Source organism: Podarcis raffonei, chromosome 16, assembly GCF_027172205.1.
Source record: "Podarcis raffonei isolate rPodRaf1 chromosome 16, rPodRaf1.pri, whole genome shotgun sequence".
In the NCBI taxonomy this organism is placed as follows: Eukaryota; Metazoa; Chordata; class Lepidosauria; order Squamata; family Lacertidae; genus Podarcis; species Podarcis raffonei.
The window spans coordinates 38,064,104-38,089,566 of NC_070617.1; the positions used below are offsets into that span (position 1 = coordinate 38,064,104).

General features: G+C 47.7%; 1 protein-coding gene across 3 annotated transcripts; it reads right to left on the reverse strand.

Annotated features, from left to right (window-relative positions):
* Nucleotides 1–1,186: 1,186 nt before the first annotated feature.
* ORAI1 (ORAI calcium release-activated calcium modulator 1) lies at nt 1,187–24,586 on the reverse strand. Of its 3 annotated transcripts, none has more exons than XM_053370216.1 (2): nt 24,356–24,586; nt 1,187–3,486 (listed from the first exon to the last, which is right to left on the reverse strand). In XM_053370216.1, the coding sequence occupies exon 2, from the start codon at nt 3,478–3,480 to the stop codon at nt 2,911–2,913; it is 570 nt and encodes a 189-aa protein (XP_053226191.1). In that variant the 5' UTR covers nt 3,481–3,486; nt 24,356–24,586; the 3' UTR covers nt 1,187–2,910. The 3 variants fall into 3 exon arrangements, with proteins under 3 accessions (XP_053226191.1, XP_053226190.1, XP_053226192.1); XM_053370215.1 differs by lacking the exon at nt 24,356–24,586 and adding an exon at nt 16,135–16,334; XM_053370217.1 differs by lacking the exon at nt 24,356–24,586 and adding an exon at nt 4,552–5,116.
* Nucleotides 24,587–25,463: the final 877 nt, after the last annotated feature.

Below are 25,463 nucleotides of genomic sequence, written 5' to 3' on the forward strand. Positions count from 1 at the left end.
AAAAAATTAATATATATTCACTTCTGGAGCCAAGTGAATGGTCTAGAAACATCTGTAGTTACAGCAGACTTCCTCCCTCAACCTGACGCCTTCTAGATACTACAGTTCCCATTATCCCCGACTGTAGTCCAACCGTCTCTGGAGGGCAGCTTCACTCCAGCGTTCACTTCAGTAGTAAAAGTGCTTCACTTCTGCAAGTTAACCTGCTGCGGGGATAAACTGCCAAAGCAAGAGCCATCCTGTATCCTCAGGTGCCGAGGGGAAATGCAAGGCACTTCGGAAGAGAAGAAAAAACAGACCCAAAAAGAAAAGTGGAACTCCCCGATTTCTTCAGACTGGATGACAGCAACGCTGAGGAGCTGCTCCAGACCCACTTAGAACTGTCTTTCAAGCATCCCAGGCAGAAATAAACAGCAGTTAATTAGTCCCAGATAGTCCAGCAGTAATTTTAACACCAAACTTCCACTTCAAAGTGCAAACCCTGTTAAGTCCAGCAGTAAATTGGGGGGGGGGGGAGAGAGAGAGAGAGAGAAGACAAAGCACATCCACTGTCTTCCTTCCCTCTTGCCCTCAAAGGGCACAGCACACACCAAAGCAAACACCAGGTTTGCATCTGAGGAAGCCGACTGCAGTTCCTGGAAGCTTCTGTCATAATAAATGTGTTGGTTGCTTTAGGCAGCTACAACACCGTTTGTTGCTTTGCTGCCAATACATGAACATGGGTCCCTCTGGAAAAAAGGTTTTAAGGAGTTGCTTTAGGCAGAATCTGACAAGGGACCCATCCTGTACAGGCAGCCTCCACCCTCACCCAGATGTCAGTCCAACAGCATCTGGAAGGCACCAGATGTTAGCGAAGGTTGCTGTGGGTCATCAGGGGGTTAAGCCAAACCTTTGGGAACAACCCACAATACCTACCGTAACCAAGTATGTGCAACAGAAACAATCACATATTCATATTTTCTTCCTGTTTACCATGGCCTCCTTGCTGTTTCCCCATGCCTGTTTTGGGCTGAATAGCCCTGTGGCAAAGGGGCCTGCCCACCCAGGGCTCTCTAAAGCACCATGTATATAGGTCTAAAGGAAGGACCTTAGCTCAGTGGCAGAGCATCAATCCCCACCATCTCGGACTGGCACAGACTTCTGTTTGAAACCCTGGGACTCTGGGCTAAACTGAAAACTACTCTGGCCAGTGCCAAGGCAGTTTCCTGCATTTACTTCTTTGCTTTAAATTAAACGCTGCATTTCAAATCCCCAACATGACTCACAACAACAGTGTTCAATTCTGGGTTATAGTGTTCTCGGGGAAGCCACGCTGGGAACAGAGCCTGGCCCTCAGGAACAGGCAGAACAACACTTTGGCTCGTAAGCCAAACACACTTTCTCCCAAAGCAAAACAAGGGCCTTGGTTCTACGGGTGGGAAGCACAGGACCAAGGGTCTGCACACACTGCAGAAACAGAACCAGTTTGCCAAGGCTATTTTAACCAAGGCAGTGGAAATGGTTGATATTTGCAGCGCAGCTGCCGTGGTGGTCAAGTGATGCCATGACTAGCTGCCACTGCAAGAGTCCTGTATAAAAGTTCTAGCATAACAAAACCTCCAAGCAACGAGACTCAAAAGGAATTTGGAGCACTTCCAAAATGCAAATGCCTTAATGAAGGGAACAATTAACTTCTGCCCCAGGGACAGCGCTCTTGCTGCCATGGTATTCTCCATTCTAACCTGGGGTTGGGGGTGGGGGGAGGATCACTCTTACTTTCCCCCAGGGGTGGGGTGGGAGCCTGGGGGCCTCCTGATGATATCACTGGACTCCCACTCCCATCATCCTTCCTGACCATTGGGCCTGCTGGCTGAGGCTGATGGGAGCTGGAACCCAGTAAAGAGCCAGAGGGGCAGGTCTCTCCACCCCTGTTCTACAATCTTCTATGCTTATGTGCAAGTAAGCTCATTATGTTCAAAGAGGCTCACTCAAAGGTAAGTACGGTTAGGATGTGCTGGCCTGGAATATAAATGAGCTGGATATATTTAAAACAAACAAAAGCCAAAATGTGTTCAAAGATGACCCATGTTTTTCAGGAAAGAACGCCAATTACTGTATAAATCCTGCTAACTTAAAGCCAATGTGCTTAGTTTCTCCTATTCAATTCTGCTTCAACTCAAGTGAACTGAAGAGTTAAATAGGGTGCTCATCCTGCAGCCTAGAAATCCCTCTCTCTCTCTCTCTCTCTCTCTCTCTCTCTCTCTCTCTCTCTCTCAAAAGTCATGGTACTTGGAAACTGAATTTTCTGGCTAAGAGCTTTTCTGTCCTCCAGGGAGATGTTGCCTACACAGCTCTGTGTCCACTTCTTACTTGTCTCCCGGGGTTTTAAGAAACCCAGGATCACGCCAAAAACAAAAGATTGCTCCTCGATTCTCTCAAGCAGGTTTGAATTCAGGTTGTTGCAACATGAATCTGACAAGCAAACAACCCCCCCCCCGCCCCAATGCTAGTTACTAAACATGTCAAAGTAAAATGCTGCACTTCCTTACAAACCTCTTAACTTCCTCCCTTCTCCCCACAGGCCCACCCCCCAACCTGACAGCACAGAATGTCCATTTCCCCTCATGATGAATCAGCGTCAAAAGAAAAGGATCTGGACCACAGGACAGGGGGTGGCAGGAGGAGAGATTCCGAATTCCTCTCTCCAGCACCTGAACCTCTGGGTGCCAGTCCTTCAAAACACTGCAAGAACAGCCCATTGAATCATTACTGTTATTTTTCAAAAAGCACTAGAGAGCTAGGATGCGGTACTACTAATCTGTCTTTCCAGGCCAGCCAAATTCACGAAGAAGGGAGTCCAGGGAGCACAGTAGAAACATTTGGGCTGGCTTTAAAAAACAAAACAACAAAAAACTTTCATAGTTTGAGTATCTATGCAAAATGGCTGCCCGGAGGCGGGAGGGTGTCGCCTCTGTGGTCCAGCTGATCCTGGAGCCGCGCGAACTCGGCCAGTTCGTTCAGTTCCTGGAACTGGCGGTCTGTCTTGTGAGTTACCAACGACCGGTAGAAGTGGACCGCAAACACTATGAAAATCAGCCCGAAGGGAACCATGATGGAGGTCGAGGTGATGGCAGCAGCCTCGCCGGCAGAGAAGCTCTCAGTGACGTTGCTGGGCTTCCCGCCTTCGACGGGGCTCTTCTTCTTCAACGGGTGGAACTTCACCCAGCAGAGGAGGACCACCTCGGCCAGGAAAAGCAGAGTCCCAATGACGGTGGAGAAAGCCCAGGCTAGCTCGATGTGGCGGTGCATGCGCTCGTGGGGTGACTCCTTGACCGAGTTGAGGTTGTGGACGTTGCTGACGGCCTCGATGTTTGGGAGGATGCAGGTGCTGACCATCAGGGCGAAGAGGTGGACGGCCACCAGCACCGTTGTGCAGGCACTGAAGGCGATCAGGAGCCCCGGTGGGTAGTCGTGGTCAGCATCCAGCTGGACTTCCACCATGGCCACCTGGGAGGCAGGGGAGAGAAAAGGCAGCAAGAGGTCACAGTTCAGCCCTTGGACCTAAGCCAGGGCTTCTCAAACTTTTTTCTCTGGGGCGCGATTTCAGGATAACAATTTGCTTGCACCACACTGAATTGTTTTATTGCTAAGGAAGGCATTGGGAAACAGAAAGATGCAACTCCTGGCTGTGCTTGGTTTATAACAAGGAACACAACAACTTTATAATATCTCATGAGACATCCAGAAAGGATAGAGGAACATGAATCATTTCCAAAATCCCTGTTCACAACAATATTTCATGGAGATAGCTGATGATTAAGGATAAATACGTTTTTTTTTTAAAAAAAACAAAGGTTGTAATATAATGGAATGTGTACTAGAAACAACTAGGAGAATAAAGCAGCAACAAGAGGAAACCTTGGGTGCACCAAGAACAGAGTGTGGGAGACCAATTTTTGGAAAAATTGTATTAAATTCGTAAAATTTGGAAAAATAAATAAAAAGAATTTGGAAACTGGTTGGCTGCCTACTCTGCAACCCCCACCCCGCTGCCCCAGCCATGCTGCGAATAAGAGGCGCTGCTGGTCTCCTCCCACCCATGTTCCTGGGGTACATCTTTATTCCTCCCTTGTTCCTGATGTACATCTTCCCTCACCTCTTCTTCCTGGGGAGGAAGGCATTTGGTGGTTTGCCTCAGGCGCCAGCATGTCTTGGGCCGACCCTACCTTTGTCCTGCAGGCCAGCTTCCACGCATGCCTCTGTCTATTCGGGCAAGCGAGAGGAATTGCCAGAGCTTGAAGACACACTCCAGCCTGGGAAAAGCACTCAAGGAAGGTCCAGTGCAGAGCTAGCAGAGGGCGTGGCCTGCAGGGAGTCTGGAGGGCCAAGAAAAGGAGCCTCAAGGGCCAAATCCAGGCCAGAGCATGAAACCTGGACTGTGCCAGAGCCTGGCATGGAGGCATGCCATGTTCCAACCTCGCTAAACCCAAAGAGGCTGCAGTTTGGCCAGTGGCCGGAGTGCTGGGACTCCCCCCCCCTTTGAGTTGAGATGACAGAAAAAAGGATATTTACATAGCTGAAAGAGGCTCTCACAGGTGTCTTGCATTGCGCCTCAGAAGATACCACACCCAACCATCTTCCACGTCATGTGCTTTCTCTCGTGCCCAACTGCATTTGCCAGCCTGGACTACAACTCCCACCAGCCAGCACAGCTGCAGTCCCAAAACATCTGGAGGCACCAGGTTGGCAAAGGCTGCTTTCTGCAAAGGAAGCCACACATCAAGCAAACTTAAGGAATACTTCCCCATTACCCATTAACACAACCTCTGTCTGCTTTGAAAGCTCCACAGTGAAGGGCTAAGAATTGTCTCTTTCGCCAGAGCTGGCACAGAAGCTGGGTTTATCAAAGGAAGTGCCCCTCCCAGTGAAGAGGGAATATTTGGCATTCCACAGAGCCCCTCCTGCCCATCCAGCAAGGCAGGGAGGTCCTGGTGAAGAAGGGTGGAACAGGAGGGGGCAAGGTTTGCTTTGTAAGTTTCTAGCACGGCATCTCCTGGACTTCCAAACAGCCTGGAAACATCAAGTAAATGCCCGGAGATCGCTCATTTATGGAATACCACTGCGGGAAGTGTAAGAAGGTGGCAAAACAAATGGGGAGCCTTCTTGGAACTATGGAACTCCCTGCCCAGGGAAGTTTGCCCAACTGGCTTTCAAGCAGCAAGTGGAAACCTTTTTCATCCAAGGCGTTTCCCAACATAATTACTTTCTTGAGTTAAGCAGTAATCAGTTGCCTTTTTAAAAAATTTGCCTTTAAAACTTACACTTCCTATTTGTTTGTTTGATTTATATACCACCCTTCATCAAAAGATTTCAGGGTGATTCAAAATGGCACCCAGTTTTACCCAAACATCTTCCAAAATCTGCTCTTTGATTTCAGGAATTATCATGCGAAAACTTTTATACATACATATAAATGATGTTTATTAAGTTTTCATTTGCAAAATACCACAAGAGCACCAGCCAGGCTCAACGTATTTCAAAACTAAGAGCCCCCCCCTGAATCAAAGTCAATTCTCTTTTCCATGCAAACCAGAAAGTGACTTCTCCAGACAACAGAACAGCTCTTTCCCCCCGCTTATCTCTGTGGCTACAATCTCCTGGGGGACATGGACACCATTAGACAGTTGAATGCGCATGCGTACTCTGTCTGTTTCCCTCCCTCCCACCTCCACCTCCGCGCGGCCCCGGGTGCTGGCAACTCACGCTACGCCACTGCCCTATTGACAGAAATGGGCCATGTTCCCTTTGCTTGCACAATACCTTCATTTTGTATGCGAGCGTCTCCAATGTGCTTTGTATGCCAAACTACCCATTCAGACCCCTTGCCCTCAGTCCCCTCACTATGTAATCAGCATCTCAAATGTGAAATGGAGGAAAGCCTTTACAGCTCTGTGGTTCCACACTATCACCAGATGCCCTATGAAGAGAGAGTTTGCCCACGTGGGGTAATGTGGCTGAAGATTTACCCCACTATTTACTGGTTTGTCCAATCTATGAGCACTTAAGAGCAGTCTTGTTTAAAGATTTACATCACTCAGTTGAGAGACAGATTGGATATTAGATTTAACTTTTTATTAGGGGACAGGTCGCCCTATACCTCTGAAAAAGTGGTCTGTTTTGCTTCTAGAGTGGCAGTTTGGAAGGAGAAAACTTGTGGGGATGACAAGTTAAATTCTTCAGGGGAGCAAACTCTTATCTGGCAGAATGTCTGGTTTGAATAATTATTTTAACTGTGCCATATATTCTATTCCGGTTTTTATTCTGTTTTATGTATTTTGTAATAGCTAAGGCTAGACAAACAAACAATTTCTGTAGATCTGCTGATACCAATACTTCAGATTCTGGTTTTAAACTTTCTCCAAAAATGTGCAATGGTGGCCCTTGCAGCCAAAAGGAAATGCAAAATCTGCTCATGGTGTTTAGGTTCTCTATTCCAGTGTTTCCCAACCTTGGGCCTCCAGCTGTTTTTGGACTACAACTCCCATCATCCCTAGCTAGCTAGCAAGACCAGTGGTCAGGGATGATGGGAATTGTAGTTCAAAAACAGCTGGAGGCCCAAGGTTGGGAAACACTGCTCTATTCCAGTCTTTGAACAGACGCAGAAGGGCCAATTCTGCAGACAGGATAACCACTTGTGAAGTTGTTGTAGATAACTCCTCAAAAACTTTCCTCCAATATTTTTGGATTTCTGCCTGGGAAAAGCTTTGGAAAACAGGAATGAAATTTCCAGCATGTTATGCCTTAAAAGAAAACTATTGCAAGGTGATATCTAGATGGTATTTAACTCCAAAGAAGCTAGCTCAAATATACAAAAATGGATCAAACAGGTGCTGGAAATGTAAGGACTGTGAGGGGTCATTCTATGATATGAGGTGGACCTCCAGGAAAGCAAAGGCCTTTTGGGACATGATATATAATGAAATAAGATTTTTTTAAAAGTGAGGTCAGAATCCTCCTTTCTGGGGATGCTAGACAGTGAAATCCCAAAGAAAGCCTCAACGAAATTTATGTATGTGCCTACAGTGGCAAGGATTCACTATGCACAGAACTGGAAGGAGAGAACACCTTCAAAGGAAGAATGGCTGGTGAAAATCTTGGAACATGCAGAGAGCAAAATTGACGGCACTGATAAAAGATACAACTTTAGAATCTTTTAAACAAGACTGGAAATGGGATTTGGCGTGTAAGAAAATAACAGAATATATTAAGAAACGTGTTAAAAAGGATGAAATTAGATAAGATGGAACCTTAAAAGGTAACTGTATATACCAGTAATTTGGGTAATAAATATTGACGTTGGGTGAGCAGGAAGTCACTAGCTTTGTTGAATGGGAATATATAATTTTTGAGTAACAAATATAACTTGTTATATGAAGAAAAAAAGAATACAGTGGTACCTCGGGTTACATATGCTTCAGGTTACATACGCCGCTAACCCAGAAATAGTGCTTCAGGTTAAGAACTTTGCTTCAGGATGAGAACAGAAATCGTGCTCCGGCGGCGCGGCAGCAACAGGAGGCCCCATTAGCTAAAGTGGTGCTTCAGATTAAGAACAGTTTCAGGTTAAGTACGGGCCTCCGGAACGAATTAAGTACTTAACCCAAGGTACCACTGTATTTTTTAAACAACCTCTGATCTGGAGCTTGAAACTGAAGTTGCACCTCCCATCTTGGTTTATCATGGAAAACCTCAGGAGTTGTCCAAATGCACAGTGAGCAGAGAAACAAATCACTTTCCAAAATATATAGGGGACTAAAATGTATTAGTTGCCATGTGCCGAAACTACCAGGTGACATAGACAAAACATAAAACAGAAAATACAGCTTTTAATAAAACACAGTGGAGTCCAAGTACCACAGAGCTAGAGAATATAAGAAGCCCGACCTTTAGAGCCACAAAACCCAAATGCAACCAGATAAACTGAGAACAAGGTAGTTAATATTGAAACCATTAACGTAATAAAAGATGTTAAAATGCTTAAATGCCCAGAAGGAGGGTGCCTGCCTTTCTGGCAACCAATGATTTAGGGGGTTGGGTTATATGACCTCTGCGTCACCTTCCTGCTCTAGAATTCTATGCTTCAATGAATCACAGTTGGTTCCTTTAAAATGTTCTATATTTTATTGAAGGAAGGAAGAATATAGGATATGGGGGAGGACCTGCATCATAGCGCACATCCTTTTTAGCCTCCAGTTGGCTAAATAGCAACCATTTCTCCCTCTTACAGGAACAGGACTCCTTGCCAGCGACTCGCGCTCACTTCCATGTGGAACAACAAGTATTATACAATGAAACCCTCCAGTTGGCATAACGGGGCCTCCCAACCGGCAGCGCCAGCTGAGAAAGTAGAAAACACTTCTTAAGGACGCTTTTGGGCAGAAGCGTTTGCTGGTGCCTTGGACAAAAGCCAGCGTCACTTTGCTTGGAGAGGGGTTTGGGATGTGACGCACTTATCGCAAGGGCGCCCTCCGGGAAGCAGGCAGAGACCATTTCCAACCACAGACAATAATTGGCTGCGCAGAGTAAAAAGCACAGGAAACTGAAACCTCCCAAAACTGACGCAGGCAGATGCTTCCGTTGTTTCTGCTGAGAAAAACCAACAAGCTCTTTGGTGATTTGGAAGAACCCAAGTAGGCTGGATAACTCTGTACTCCACAGAATGAGGTTACCAGGCTGGTTTAAGCCAATGGTCTTTGACTGGTGGGAAAGGATCTTCTACTGCAGGGTGTGGGGTAGGACATCCAGTCTGCAGGCCAGATTAAGCCCCCCTCAGTCGTCCCCTTTTGGCTCACAGGGCCATTTTGGCCAAGCTAGGTAAAGGTAAAGGGACCCCTGACCATTAGGTCCAGTCGTGACCGACTCTGGGGTTGCGGCGCTCATCTCACTTTACTGGCCGAGGGAGCCAGCGTACAGCTTCCGGGTCATGTGGCCAGCATGACTAAGCCGCTTCTGGCGAACCAGAGCAGTGCACGGAAATGCCGTTTACCTTCCCGCCGGAGCGGTTCCTATTTATCTACTTGCACTTTGACGTGCTCTTGAACTGCTAGGTTGGCAGGAGCTGGGACCAAGCAATGGAAGCTCGCCTCATCACAGGGATTCGAACCACCGACCTTCTGATCGGCAAGTCCTAGGCTCAGTGGTTTAACCCACAGCGCCACCTGCATCCCAATGTCCTATATGCGGTGGACCAAAGGGACCTGAACGGGGCACCATACAACACTCAAAGATTAGCTTTGTTGGGGCTTACATAGCTCCATACGCAGTGCTGTGCAAGTCTCAAAACAGATCACCTGGCAACATGTGAAGTCAGGTGACTGAAAGGAGGGTAGCCTTGCTCACCTGTAAAAGTTGGCCCGTGGCACATGGAGAGAGCCAACTCCTGCTGTCTGCTCTACTGGGCTGTGACCTGACCTAAGGCAAATCACAACAGCAGTAATACAGCTATACAAACATATGATTAATAAAAACAGAAATAAGGTCCCCAGTGCATGTCTGGGTGCATCTAGGACGCAAAAAGCTGAAGGATACTAGTTCAGGGCAAAGAAAACAGACATAGACTGCTACTTTATCAAGTCTGCCCACATCTCGCTTGAATGGAGAGCAGAGCTGGAAGCTGCTAATGATTTCAATCAGAAGACAAATAAAGCTTTTAGCTGGTTTAATCGATGGGTCCCCCAACTCCCCCAGGGATCTTTCAATGCTGCTGCTTCAGGGAATGAAAAAATCAATGGAAGACAGCTTCTCTTTCCAAGAACGAGCAGCTGCTTTGGTTTCTGAAACACAAAAATCCCTCGCACTTCCTTCCACATCTCAGAAGCAAAATGAACAAAAACAAAACTCCAGGGGGAACAAGACTGAGATTTTGCTGTGGACATTTAAATCTAAACAGACTAACTAAGCAACTCATCAGTCAGAAGGCAGGCAATTCACCAACTGAAACTTCTCGAAACCAACTTCAAGGGAGGCATTTATTTGGAAAAGAAGAACCCAGCCAACTGACAACAAAGTTAATCAGAAACCAAAGTTACATTCTGGGTCCCACTTGCCCCTTGGCTCCCGGCTGCAGGACTCGGGAGCAAGTCAATGGCCATCAAAGTCAATTAACCACCAAAGCCTTCCAGTGCTTGGTGGACCTGGGTGTCCAAAGCTCTACTTTCTCCCGCATGAACCAGGCCTTGGGCAATACACACCTTGACTGTTCTCTGTCCCAAGCAGCAAAATCCCTTGGACCAGGAATATCTTATCAGGAACAGGGTGCTTTGGGTAGCAGCACCATTTATCCTTTTTCATGGTTTCTCCATGAAGGCTTGCCTGTGACTGAATTTCATGTTCTCCCAAGTTCCTTTTTGTGCAAATCTTCTAGATCTTTAACATTGCTGCAGGGTTTGTTTTTTTAAAAAACTGCAGCTCTACTGTTTTAACGTTGTATTATGGTTCGGTTTTCTGACGCAGAAATAATTTCACATTAATGTTCCCATCCTAAGCACATTTTCTCTGAAGTAAGTTCTGCCTGATTTCAATGCAGTTAGCTTTCCTGCAAGAACACTTAGGGTGGATCTACAAACAGGGAAAACGCTATAAATATGTCATAAATTAAACTGTTATGACAAAAGAAAAAAACCCTATGTAAAATCGCATAGAAAAGTTTTGTGCTCAACAGTGCCATCTGGTGTTACATGTTTATAACACATTTAAAACGTTTTTTGACTAATGTAGCTGAGTCCTTAGTGTTGCGGTCATGAACTTCCTGTTCGTGACTGCAATTGTATGGGAAGAGTGCCTTCAAGTGAGCAGAAGGGTTAACCAATGGGGGAACATGGTGTGCACACATATGTGTGAGAACTTATGGTGGTGGGGGGGAACAGGACATGTTCCCTTCATTCCGACCCTTTGGAATTGCCCATACCTTCCAATTAGGCCAAAAGCATTCATCTATTGCAGTATGAGACTCTCTTCACAGATATAACTTGAATGCATTAAATAGCCTCTAGTCCATTTCATAACATGGCACATACTCATCCAGTGCAGTACAGTCTACGCTGAATGGCAGCTATTCTCTAGAGGTTCAGAGCACAGCATGTGCACGCACATGCTTCCCAACTGGAGATGTTGGGAATTGCATCTGGGATGTTCTGCATGCTGCTCTACCGCTGAACTCCAGCCTGCAACTAAACAGTTCAGTGGGGAAGCACATCATTTGAAGAAAGAAGGTCCCATGGTCAATGTCTGCCTTTGCAGTTTAAAATCAGGCATTGGGGAGGGGGGAGTCCCCCAGGTTGAGTTGCTTCCTCTTAGGCCACTTTCTCAGGCACAGAACATCTCCTGGGGCACAGTAATCGCTGCAACAACCACCTACAGTGTGTTCCAAACGAATTATATCAGGGGTCAGCCTTAATGGGGTTCTAGTAAAACAAAAAACCATCAGCTGCAACTTCTGCCAGTCAGAGTTAGAAAAATTATTATTATTATTATTATTATTATTATTATTATTATTATTATTATTATACCATGCTTCGTCCAAAGAACAGGGGGCTCTGTGAACATTCTGAGCCTAGATGTTTGTCTGTGGTACTGGAACTGAATTGAGATCACAATCCTGCCTTTTACACAAAAGTCCACCTCCCAGTTCCTTTTCTCGATTTTGGTGGAAAAAGTCATTTAAACCACTGGGAGTCAAGATGCCTTTGATGATCTACTTACTGCAAATCACCGAGAGATCTACAGGTAGATCCTCATCTACCTTCTGCCCATCCCTGTGCTAGAACATCAGGTAAGGGGGGGAAGCACAGCCCAGATCCATTTCCCTTTCTCCTCGCCTGTCCTTATAAAACATGCATCTGGGAAAGAGCTCTCGTGCAACACTTGGAGCGAAGGGGTTTTTAAATGGTTGCACAGCTGTGAAATTAAAATGCTTTGCTCCAGAGGCATCACATGTTCAGCTTGCGGCTCCCAAGGCAACACAAGTCACCCGTCAATCAAGCAGACGCCAGCCTTCTGCAAAGACCCTTCAAGAGCCACAACCTGTTTTTAGCTGCTGAGGAACAACTGACATTTATCTGGCCAGTAGCAGGCTGCCATGCAGAGGAGGCTGTGCTGTGAAACAGCATCCTCATGTGTTTTCTTCCCGTTTTGAGAGTTGCAGTATTTTCTTTTTTTTAAAGTCAGTAAGTTGCAATTCAAACCCCCCTTTTTTAAAAAAGCCAGCACAGTATTTTAAAAACAGAAGAAGTCTGAAGAGCTGACAAGCTTCCCCCCCCCTTCATTTTTTAGGCAGTTTGCTAAACAAGGCACAGCGGCCCACAATACCATCCACTGGGTTTCTGCTACAGCAAACCTAAAAACTAGTCAATAGGTGCAATTAGACAACTAAACCTAACATAGCAGATTGAATTTGAATTCATTATCTCACACCACCTGCACAGCAGCCTTCTAAGGTTGGGTAGTGATGTGAGCTTTTTTGGGGGGGGATCCTGTGCAAATTTGAGTTATATGCACAAAGAAATTGCACTGGAAATTGTTCAGTTTGCACAGGAAACCTTCTGGTGCCCAAGAGCAGGAGTTGAGAACCTCAGGTGGGGGGGGTGTGGAGCAGGGGGCGGGCAAACGCAGCTCTTGGTTTCCGCTCTCTGTTGAGCCTTTGGGATTCTCCCCCCCTCTCTCTGGCTCTGATCTGGGCCTTCTACCTGGCTGGTATGTTCTGAATGGGGATAATGTTTCTTTGTTTGCCTTGAGGGAGGGGGCCTCTGAAAAGGGTCTCAATCTGCCCATTTTTGCCTCTGGCCCCACAGACCACTGGCTCCCCATGTACCCCTGGAAAGGTGCCCAGAAGGGAATGCCACCCTGCAGCTTAAAAAATGCTCCCCTAGAGAGCGATCTAGTTTCCCATTTTTATTTTACCTGAATTTAGTAAACAAAGCTAAAACTCTGGAGCTGCCAGCCTCGCCTGGTGTTGCATTTGCTGTTGGCAGGCACTCATTGCTGCTGATGAAATAAAGGAACATTTTCTGCAGAAAAATTAAGCCCTGGAAAATTTTCCATCCACATTACTGAAGGCAGGTCAGTATTTTTATCCTCATACAGCAAATGGGGAGGTTGAAGCTAACAGAAAGCGTGCAGGAGAGTCCTGCCTAAAATAGTGCACTGACTTTGCAGCAAGGATGAGATTTGATTAGTTCATCCTCTTAGCTACGATGCCTTGCCAATTTGACTTCTGTGGGGCTAATTCCCAGGGGCTGCAGCCCAAATCTTATGCCTCTGCGTTTCAGGGATGACAAACGAAAATCAAAACATCTTTTTGCTCTAACTGCTTTTGTGTCTGAGATTTGTCCAGAATAGTTGCTGGCAGAACGAATTTGCCCTGGTTTGGTCCATTATCCCCTTCCTAATCACACAAAAGGATGCCAAGGGTTTATACACCATCCTCCTTAGCCAATGGGGCAAAACAGTAGATGTACTTTGTGCCCCCCCCAGCCCCACTTTTTGGAATTCTTTGCGGGGAGATTTAGTCAGCAGAAGCTCCCATGAGACATAATATATGCTAAGACCCCAGTTCAAATTACGCCAAAGTCAGCCTTCATCAACTGGTGCTCTTTAAATATTTTGGACTGCAACTGCCATGAACTGATTTGGTGGGCAGAGGTCAGCCTCTCTTCTTCATCTTCTGCAATTGGGCGGGGGCAGCATACTGGGGTAATGAACAGCAAGTACTTTGAATGCTACAGGGACATTGGCAAGTCACAATAAGTCAAAGCTGCCTGCTTTTCATTGTTAACTGGGAACAAGCAATGGGCTGTTAGCTACAAACCCTTCCCCATTATGTTACCTGGAAGAGATTCTGACTCGCCACAGCCAAGTGGGTAGTACAAAGAAAGTTATGGAAAGAGAAGGTTTAACTACAGACCTAAGTAATAACTGACCATTTGCAGTCTCATTAATATGCCCCGTTTGTGGAATTCCCTCCCAGAGACAAAATGTTTGTTATGATCTGTTTTATTTTTTAGACAGCAAATGTAAACTGCTGTACAACTCAATTGCAGCAGTATGGGCTGAATTTCAGCAGCATGCTTTGGTTTTACTGAAGGTTGCTCCAGGGCCACTGGGGTGGAAATGCACAGGCTTTAATTAAAGCAGTATAAATGCAGCTACTGCAGATGCAAGACCTCAAGGTTAGGGGAAGTTGGGCAACCATTTAACATGATGGCTGTCCATGTCCCTCTGCCCATTTTCCAGAGTTCACAAATCACAACAGTTTAGAAAAGAAGGGTGTGCGTGGCACAGTTAGCTTGTCATCCTGGAGGCTTATTCACACTGCAGATAACGGCGCAGCATGCAAACACTTTTGTGCATTTACTTGCTCACTGATCCCACAGGGCGCAATTCCCCAAGGTTGGAAGATTACACAAACAGTCTTGGCTACTTTGGGTCCCAGATGCTGTTGGACAAGCCCCCCCCCCTCCAGCAGCTTAACCAACAGTCAGGGATGATGGGAGCTGTAGCCCAGCAACATCTGGGCACTTAGGCAGAATCTGTAACAATACAACCACAAATCGTTCCACACCAGGACAACACCAGTAACATTGACAAAGAATTTATCTCTATCACTCAAAGCAGCTTCACTTACAAAATGGTGCACTCTACACATTAGGAAACGTGCAGCATAAGTTATGAATAATTATTACTATTATTAGCACAGGAAACCTAGAAAGTTGCCTTATATCAAGTCAGACACTTGGTCCATCTAGTTCAGTCATGCTGGTACTGACTGGCAACAGCTCCCAGGGTTTCAGGCAGGAGGCACTTGCAACCCTAGGAACAGAACCAGATGCCAAGGAACTGAACCCAAGGCCTTCTACATGCAAAGCAGGTCTCTGCCACTGAGCCCTTCCCCCAAAACACACATCCTCATTGGGGAAGGTGGGGGTGGAGAAGGGGTCCACTTCTGTCCCTGTGGGTAATGGTGTCTCTGCAGCTACACTCAAAACAAGGCTGGCAACAGTTCACTCCTACTATGGGAGGAAAGTTCAAGGAGGTGCAAATCTTCCTCTCTTGTGGCATCATGAAGAACCAACCGCATTCCTACATGCACACTTTCCTCCTTTTGCTCACACTGAAGTGCAAATTGCACAACACCCCCCTGCACGATTACTGAGAAGCCAAAGTAAGTTCGGTGGAATTTACTGCTGTGTAAATGTGGATAGTTTTGCAAGGCGGGTATCTGGAACTGGCATAGATCCACAGACTAGGAGAGTGGCTGGGTGTTCATATTCACATACAGGTACCCAGTCCTGCCCTGTTGACTCCTATGGGAGGGCTGCTGCTTGGTGCCAGAGCATCTGCCCCCCCCCCCCGTTCTCTCCCAGACATCTCCAGGCAGGGCAAGAAGGCCTAAGAGTGGCTGCTGTTCAGAGCAGGCAGTATGGAGCTCTGTGGAAGAATGGCCCGATTCTATATTGGGGTGCCAACCTGAATAAAACATTGGGGGGGCGGGCAGGTAAGCCCTACTCTGCATAATCGATCACACACACCCAATTTGAATGGTAATGTGCATCAACTGGGCGGGGGGCTTCCTCAAATATATTTTTTTTGGAGGGGGGCGATTTCGACCCCTTGGAGTTAGCTCCTACGGAGGTATAAGCCTCACCGCAGCGCTATCAGTTAACTCGGGATCGGTCTAACAAGCATTTGCACAAATTCAAAAGTTGCGGGAGGGAAGCTGGGGCAACTGGGGAACAAAACTCTTGGCCGGCCTTGCACGGTTTAATTCTCGATTGACGGGCTGGGATAAAGCGCCAACCTAACTGCCCTCCTCGCCCCAAGGTAGGCCGGGCGTGGTCCTCTCCAGGAGGGAAGAGGATGCCAGGGCAGAGAGACTGAGCAGTTTGTCGAAAGCACCTACTGCGCTCTCAACTTAACTGCTTCCTCCGCCGGCACCACTCGCGCGCGGGCCAGAGCCGAACTCGGAGCAGAGCATTCACACGTTCGCGGAGCGGAAGGGGGCAGGCAGCGGTTCTCCGCCGGAGGGCGCCCCCAAAGGAGCTCCCCTCTCGGCAGGGGCAGGGAAAGAGGGCGGCCCAGGGCGGGTGGGGGAGCGCTCACCATGGCGAAGCCGGAGAGCAGCGCCGAGGTGCGGCTGGAGGCTTTGAGCTTGGCCCGGCTGAGGTAGAGCTTCCGCCAGGACAGCGCCTGCATGGAGTGCTCGTTGAGGCTCATGGGGAGCTCCGGCGGGGCGCGGCGCGCAACGCGGACCTCCGGCGGCTGCTCGGCCTCCTCCGGCTGCTGCTTCGCCCCGCTCGCCCTCGCCGGGCCCCCGCCGCGCGCGCCTCAGCAGCCCCCCATGGCGCCCGGCTCGGTGCGCCTCCGTCCGTCACTCCGCCTCGCTGCGCCCCGGCCGCCTCTCCGCAGCGCCTCCCTCCGGGGCTGGGCCAAGACCGGATGCGGCCCGCTGCTGCCAAGTTCCCCTCGCAGGCCCCTCCTGCACGCAGGGAGGGAGCGAGCGAGCGAGCGAAGGGCCGCCTGGCTGCCAACCGGCCTGCGGGCGCCAGGGAGCCTTTTACGCACCGAGATGCGCCCGGGCGCACGCGGGCCTCGCAGCGGGCCAGGGTCAGGCAGCGCAGGAAAGCACCGGCCCTCGGCCCTTTCTGGGGCATTAGCGGCTGGCCCTCTGCATCGAGCTGCGACTGTACAGGGAGGCTCCATTTAGCCGGCCTGCCCTGTTGGGTCGGATCCAAGGAGTCCAGGGTTGAGGAACAGCGCGGCTCTCTCGAGGTCGCGGTGCTCTGACCTCCCATCAACCCCAGTCGGGGCACAGGAGTGATGGGAGTTGTAGTGAAGCGGCCTCCCTCGGGGAGCAGGTAGTGGTAGTCAACCTGGCGCCCTCCAGATGTGCTGGACTGGCTCCCCATCGGCACCAGCCAGCAAACTAGTCAGGCTGGCAAAGGCTGATAGGGAGCGTAACGGGCTCTCCCCGTGGCCGACCGAATGCGCGCAAAGAAGGGCGCCCGATTCTCTTCCCCGTCGGGTACACTGCCTCTGAACATGGATGTTCCATTTAGGCAACATGGCTCACTGGCATTCAGCCCAGCTCTCCTCCATGAATTTGCCGCACCTATGCCCGATTAAGATTTCTAGGTGCAATTATGGTATTTCAGGAAGCGGCAGAGGGTTGGGGCGAGTGCATATCCTGGCCGCGGTGCCATCCGAGAAAAAGCCCCAATGACTGACATGTGTCATTTATTTTAGACTTTTTAAAAAGGGGAGGGGGGAGCCCCTATAGGAATCCGCGGGGAAAGCTATTTTTCGTTGTTCAACGCTTCTTGTTGCCTTTTACAGACTCTTACAAAATGAAAGAGGAGCCGGCATACAAATGGAGCTCTTTCACATTTCCCTCTCCATTTGGCACAGTGCTGGGATTGTGAAGAAACGCTGGCTCCGAAAACCATGGCTACGGCACGCACTGGAGGTTTTAATGAGCTGCTACTTTCTCGCCCCCCGCTCAGCTGGTGGCCGGGGAGGGCAAGCCGACCCTTCATTCTCGCCCTGTGGCAGAATGGGGAACGAGTTCAGCGGGAGCAAAAGCTGCTGGAACAGGTTTAATTGCCTGTCTGGAGCTCCCAGCGACCATCCTTGGGGGCGGCTGCTCTGCGGAAGGCGAGGGCTCCCCACGTGGCCGGTGATGCCGCCTGAGCAAGATGCTGGGCCAGTTTATTCGGGACCCCAATCAGCAGAATGGCACTGCAGGGCTTGTGCATCATCATTTGAAGTGAGGTGACACACACTGCAGCCTCAGGAGAGGTAACCCTGAAGTAATTAAGTCCAGAGTTCTTACTGCACCACTGTCTTTAGGGCTGCAGCATTTACAACAGAATCCTCTGCACATTTACTGAGAAGCAAATTCCACAGTGGCCCTAGTAACAATGCAATCCCAATAATATATTCAGAAGGAAATCATATTGAATTCAGATAGGCTTACTCCTCAGTAAGTAGGTTTAGGACCATGGACACCACTGAACTCTTTAAAATGTGTCCCTACTTAAGCAGGGAGGTGTTTTAATTTAAAATTAAAAAAAACTTTAAAACACTACCAGTAGCAAGCATTTTCTCAAGAGGCCTTGGGTGGTGGGGGAAGTTTTGCCACATCAAAGAACCCTCTTCTAAGAAAGATGCTAATCACAACATATGTGCTTTTTTTTCTTTAAAAAAATGTTTAGGGGTACTCTCATTTTGACTCAAGAAAATCACCATTTTATAGTTCAAATAGGGAAAAATAAATACAGTAAATGGACAAAAGTACAAAGATTCACCGAATGTTTAGGGGTATGCATACCCCCAGAAAAAAGCACTGTGTGCATTTATCTAAAAACTAAAGAATGCATGCATCTTGTTTTAGAAACAATTGTTTTTACAAGCATTGCAAAAACAAAGTACCGATTAATTCGTTTGACTGAAACCCACATGCTTAATCAACTAAGATTTCTTTAATGGGCTACAGTCTTAATATTCATGTTGTAACATTCTGGATGTTTTCATCAATTATGACAGGGGCAGCCTGTCTTGTTTTGCCGCCTGAGGCAAACAGGAAGGTGCCGCCCTGTGCAGGGACTACACACTGCCCCTGCCAAAGGCTTGCTTGGCCAAAGCCTTGCTCGCTGGGATGGCGATGTTTCTGCTGCTGGGAGAAGGCCCGAGAGATTGTGCAAGGCCTCTGGAAGATCTTGCTGGAAGCAGCCACTGCGACGTCTGGGGGGCAGTGGGGGGGGGGTTGCCCATGGAGGTACCCCTTAGGTTATCATTATTTATTAAATTTGTATACTGCCCTTCATCTGCATATCTTGGGGTAGTTCACAGCATAAAAATACAAGATAAAAACACAAAATACGTAAGAACAAAAACAAAGCAAAACAAATAATCCCGTTCCCCACCAAACACATTTGAAATGGTACAGGATGTTAATCAGCCCAAAGCCTGGTTGAAGAGGAATGTTTTTGCCTGGTGCCTAAAGGTGTATAATGGAAGGCGCTAGCTGAACTTTCCTAAGGAGTGTTCCACAAACTGGAAGCCACTGCAGAAAAGGCCTGTTTTCTGTTGCCACCCTCCGTACTTCTTGTGGGAGAGGCACACAAAGGGCCTCAGGTTATGATGGCAAAGTCCGGGTAGGTTCATATGGGCTGAGGCGGTCCTTGAGGTGTTGCAGTCCTGAGCCATTTAAGGCTTTATAGGTCCAAACCAGCACTTTGAACTGGGCCCAGAAACTAATTGGCAGCCAGTGCAGTTGGGCCAGGATTGGTGTGATACGTTTCTGAACCATCTTCAGAGGCCGTCCCACACACGATGTGTTGCAGTAATCTGCCAATGGCCTTCTGGCAGTTCCCTCACTGCAAGACTGACTGACCGAACCCAAAGGGTGCTCATCAATGGTTCCTCTTCATCCTGGAGAAGAGTGACTAGTGGGGTGCCACAGGGTTCTGTCTTGGGCCCGGTCTTATTCAACATCTTTATCAACGACTTGGATGATGGACTCAAGGGCATCCTGATCAAATTTGCAGATGACACCAAACTGGGAGGGGTGGCTAACACCCCAGAGGACAGGATCACACTTCAAAACGACCTTGACAGATTAGAGAACTGGGCCAAAACAAACAAGATGAATTTTAGCAGGGAGAAATGTAAAGTATTGCACTTGGGCAAAAAAAATGAGAGGCACAAATACAAGATGGGTGACACCTGGCTTGAGAGCAGTACATGTGAAAAGGATCTAGGAGTCTTGGTTGACCACAAACTTGACATGAGCCAACAGTGTGACGCGGCAGCTAAAAAAGCCAATGCAATTCTGGGCTGCATCAATAGGAATATAGCATCTAGATCAAGGGAAGTAATAGTGCCACTGTATTCTGCTCTGGTCAGACCTCACCTGGAGTACTGTGTCCAGTTCTGGGCACCACAGTTCAAGACTGACAAACTGGAACGTGTCCAGAGGAGGGCAACCAAAATGGTCAAAGGCCTGGAAACGATGCCTTATGAGGAACGGCTAGGGGAGCTGGGCATGTTTAGCCTGGAGAAGAGGAGGTTAAGGGGTGATATGATAGCCATGTTCAAATATATAAAAGGATGTCACATAGAGGAGGGAGAAAGGTTGTTTTCTGCTGCTCCAGAGAAGCGGACACGGAGCAATGGATCCAAACTACAAGAAAGAAGATTCCACCTAAACATTAGGAAGAACTTCTTGACCGTAAGAGCTGTTTGACAGTGGAATTTGCTGCCAAGGAGTGTGGTGGAGTCTCCTTCTTTGGAGGTCTTTAAGCAGAGGCTTGACAACCATATGTCAGGAGGGCTCTGATGGTGTTTCCTGCTTGGCAGGGGGTTGGACTCGATGGCCCTTGTGGTCTCTTCCAACTCTATGATTCTATGATTCTAAGAAGCAAAGCTACAGGGAACCAGGCAGAGAGCCTTCTTGGTAGTGGCACCCACCCTGTGGAACGCCCTCCCATCAGATGTCAAAGAGATAAACAACTACCTGACATTCAGAAGACATCTGAAGGCAGCCCTGTTCAGGGAAGTTTTTAATGAGTGACATTTTAATGTATTTTTAATCTTTGTTGGAAGCTGCCCAGAGTGGCTGAGGAAACCCAGCCAGATGGGCGGGGTACAAATAAATAAATAAATAAATAAATAAATAATAATAATAATTACTATTATCACCCTTGAGATTACCAGAGCATAGAAATAAATTAGGCTATCCCTGTCCAGATAAGGGTGCAGCTGGGCCACCAGTCCAAGATGATGGAAGGCACTCTGCGACACTGAGGCCACCTGAGCCTCAAGTCACAGCAAAGGACCCATAAGTACCACCAAGCTACATATGTGCTCCTTCAGAGGGACTGTAACCCCATCAAGAGCAGGCAACCCCCCATCCATACAGGCCAGGCCAGGGAACTGCCCACTAACAGTGCCTCAGTTTTACCTGGCTGCGTCAGTCTGCCTCAAGGACAGCCTGGCCCTGAATTATGGTATCCTTAATTCCCACATCTTGATTTATCCTCCAGTACATCTCTGCGATTACACTCTTGTGAGATATGCTCTTGTATTATGCAGTGTAGAAATGGCTCTCCATTCACGGCCCAGAATCTGAGTTTCGCCCTTCTGGAAGGTGGAGGCAAACCTCAGCCTTTGCCTGACAGTATGTGTGAGAGATCTGAGGGGAAAAGAGGGAGCAACGCTTGCTAGGAAACACGTGCATTTATAAGGAAACAACATAGGCCTCTTGTTTCAGAAATGCTGTCTTTATGCAGAGGCAAATCCATGCACATGGATCTGATCAACAGACTCAAAACCCAGATGAGAATTTATTTGTAGCCAACAGGTGCTAATAAATCAACGGGTGGCAGGTGTTTCCTTAGAAGATTAAAATATTAAACAGTTTAAAAATAAATATACCTCCAAGCGGTATATCATACACAGGCACACAATCACTCAATTTAATTAAAACAAAAACACAACCCAAGAAAAATAAAACAAAATCATAACATGTACTGTAAAAACATTTAAAACAAAACTTCAAGCACACAAAACGGGATTTAAGCACACAAAACTCAGATTTTATGGCAGAGGTGAGGACATTCTATGGTATAGGAGCAGCAGCAAAAAATGCCTGTTTTGGGGGCCCTGCCCTATGAAATTCTGTAGGGTTCGGTGCTGCAGCTAGAATTTCCCCAAATGACCTAAGTGACAAGCCTGTGCAGGGGCAGGTGGTCATCCAGGTAACCCGGTTCCAAGTTGTTCAGAGCTTTTTATACATTTATTGGACATGGCTGCTCATCATTTGCATTATCTAGCCCTGTTATTACAAAGGTAAGACTGTTCCATAACTTACTGTAAGCCACATCATGGGTTCCCCTGCTGTCATATATGCCATCTGCCAGCAGTGCCCTTACATCAGTTCAGACCATTAGCTCAATACTGTCAGCCCTGACTGGCAGCACCTCTCCAGGGTTTCAGATAGAGAGTCTTTTTAAGTTCTACTTGGGAGATGCTGGAGAGAGAACTTGAAACTTTCTCCATGCAAAGCAGATGCTCTAGCACTGGGCCACAACCCTTTTCCGTTTGTCCCTTCCGCAGCCTGCAGAAAATAATAAAGGATTGAATGTGACATTAGAAATGGCAGTGCCCAAAAACAAGCACAACATTTCAAGCACCAAGACATTTTGTTTCTGATCTTTAAGATGGTCATCCATGAACTTCAGAGTGAAATTTCAGCAAGAAATTGCCAGGATGGTAAATTACCAAAAAGTTCGGTACTATTCATTAGGGTCCGAATGGAGGCAATAGGTTCTTGCCCTGCTATAGGGCAATGCAAAGATGGTTGTGTTGCCACCAACACTTGTCATAAAAGGTTCATGTGCTTATTTTGCACACATTGCAAAGCAAACGATCTGAGATTGTGCTTTTTGAATTTTATTGCCATTTAACTCCAGCATTTACATTTTGAACCCTTTAAATTCATGTACAGTATATGTATGCCGGCCAACTGAGATTCACACTGCATGTAGCTGATGCAGTGGACCCTAGTATTACAAATGTTTATGCCATAATAAATTTAAGGTACTGTACTACAAGCCTGTACTACAAACGAAGATCATGGCCACTGGTCCCATCACCTCCTGGCAAATAGAAGGGGAAGAAATGGAGGCAGTGAGAGATTTTACTTTCTTGGGCTCCATGATCACTGCAGATGGTGACAGCAGCCACGAAATTAAAAGACGCCTGCTTCTTGGGAGAAGGGCAATGACAGGCCTAGACAGCATCTTGAGAAGTAGAGACGTCACCTTGCCAATAAAGGTCCGTATAGTTAAAGCCATGGTTTTCCCAGTAGTGATGTATGGAAGTGAGAGCTGGACCATAAAGAAGGCTGATCGCCGAAGAATTGATGCTTTTGAATTTTGGTGCTGGAGGAGACTCTTGAGAGTCCCATGGACTGCAAGAAGATCAAACGCATCCATTCTTAAGGAAATCAGCCCTGAGTGCTCACTGGAAGGACAGATTGTGAAGCTGAGGCTCCAGTACTTTGGCCACCTCATGAGAAGAGAAGACTCCCTGGAAAAGACCCTGATGTTGGGAAAGATGGAGGGCATAAGGAAAAGGGGGCGACAGAGGACGAGATGGTTGGATAGTGTTTTCGAGGTTACCAGCATGAGTCTGACCAAACTGCGGGAGGTAGTGGAGGACAGAGGTGCCTGGCGTGCTCTGGTCCATGGGGTCACGAAGAGTCGGACACAACTAAACGACTAAACAACAACAACTACAAGCCTCTTTTTAATCTTTTGTTAAACAACACATTTCTCCTCCTCCTCCTCCTCCTACAAGGTATGTGAGGAGTGCTGTGATGCACGTGTATCAATTATCCAAAAATTTAAAATGGAAGCATGCCTTTTTCTTCAGAACTACTCGTTTATTCACAAGCAAATTCATGCAGATTAACTAGCTACCATCCAAGACACATTTACCTGGGAGTTCCAACTAAGTGACATCTATCCGTGTTATAGTGACTAACACAACAGCTAATTAAGTCTTATCATGTATTGTTTCTTATTTTTTATTTATTAATAACCAAATATCAAGAACTTAAACAATGCTGAAAGCAGCATGAGGTTGGGCATTATCTGTGAACTTGTTCCAAAACATTGCAAAAAATACCTATTTTCCCATAAACCTGAGGCTGGTTTATATGTACCCTTTTGTAATAAATTAGCTGAATCATGGTCAGTATAGACCAAATCTCAATCAATTCAGATATAGTAGGATATATGCCCCCCCCCATTTTTAGCTAGTAGAATAACAACCACCACCACAACCTTGCTTCCATCAAGGTTGAACACATTCAATTGATCATTTTCCAGAATAATATATTTTAGATATCCAAGCAAAAATTCTTAAGGTTCCAAGGGGATATGATATCTTAACATGTAAAAAGATATAAGCCTGAACAGATTTCCAGAATAGTTCTATTTGAGAATTCCAAACGATAGGTATGTGATTTGCTTTATTTAATCCAAATCCCCAACATTTATCCAATCCTAATTATACATTAAATTCAATTTATAAGGCATTAAATACCATTGATAAAGGGTTTAAAAATAGTTCTTTAGGTCTGCTGAAATTTTATGAGAATGGAAGTTGTCCCAAATCCTGCTCCCTTTAGTGTGTTGCAACACACTTCATGCCATCATCTCAGTAGTCAAGCCTTACAACAACCTTGGGCTACCATCACCACCTTCCTTCCTTTGCCATGTTGCAAACAGGAGGGCCACAGCTGAGAGCAGATTACCTGAGATCACCTGACAGAGGTGAGGTGTCAAGAATTTCCTGGTTTCCAGCTCAGCCTCTGCCTGCACACAGATGCTCTTCCTCTCCAGGGGGGCATTGAGGGGGTGTTTTATGGGGGAAGGAATCACTCCTCTCCTCCAAACTGACACGAGATGATCCGTAGAAGACAGAACTTGCCCTATGGACCTCTAAGAGCACATTGTGCCTCTGACAATATGGACCTGAGGCATCCCTGGAAAACAACAGATTCAGTTTGGGAGGTGGGATTCTCTCTACACCCCAATACCCCCCCACGCCAGGCTTTCTGGAGCCCCTGGATTATGGGATGCAGCGCCTGTTAAAGAGTGCGCGAAAAACCTCTTTGCAGATTGCCAGCTCTCTCGTTCACTCGGCCCAGGAAGAGATAAGAAATACAGGAGACCCCCCCCCCCCAATGCAGCTTCCACTTCCTGGCGGCTTCTGGGTCTCTCTGCCAGCCCGGCTGCCAGCCCCTCATCTCGCCCCAGTCCGCCCTCCTTGGCCTCTCTCTCCGCCCTCCCCAAGGCAGATGCTGCCAGGGACCCCTCCACCTCTCCAGGACCCTTGCAGAGCGCAGGCTGCCCTTTCCTCCAGCCCCCCCCCGCCGCTCCTCTCATCGCCCCCCACCCCAGCCCTACACTCACGTGTACGTCCCCATGCACACGCGCAGCCTGCAGCGCCTGCGTGCTCGGGCGCCCTCGTGACCCGCCAGCATCCTTCGCCAACATGCGCGCCGGGAAGGACCGGCCGCGGTCCTGCGCGGAGGGCGCCCCAAGCGCGGCTCTCCCGCGCCGCCGCCGCCTCCCCCCCCCCCGCCCCAGTGTTTACGTTCCGGGGGCTGCCATGACGCCTGCGCGCGCCCTCCCCCTTCCTGCCCGCCCCTCCCTCCCAGTATTCTCAATGCTGGGAAATGATTGTTGAAGGACTTTTTGCATAAGAAATACACACAACAAAAAACACAACAACAACCCCAAAGCCCCCCCCCCGACCGTCGACCGCCTCGCCTGCTGGGGCTGCCGCTTGCGCAGCTCCAGTGCTTCCTCTGCCCCCCCCCCCGCTGCTAAAACACACCCACCCACCCCAGAAGTGCA

Bases quoted from the DNA above. Each gene is read 5' to 3' on its own strand.
- ORAI1 (XM_053370215.1), bottom strand. From the start codon at position 16,248: ATGAGCCTCAACGAGCACTCCATGCAGGCGCTGTCCTGGCGGAAGCTC. The intron at 3,487-16,134 runs GTGAGCGCTCCC...CCTGCCTCCCAG, and splicing joins TGCTCTCCGGCTTCGCCATG to GTGGCCATGGTGGAAGTCCA.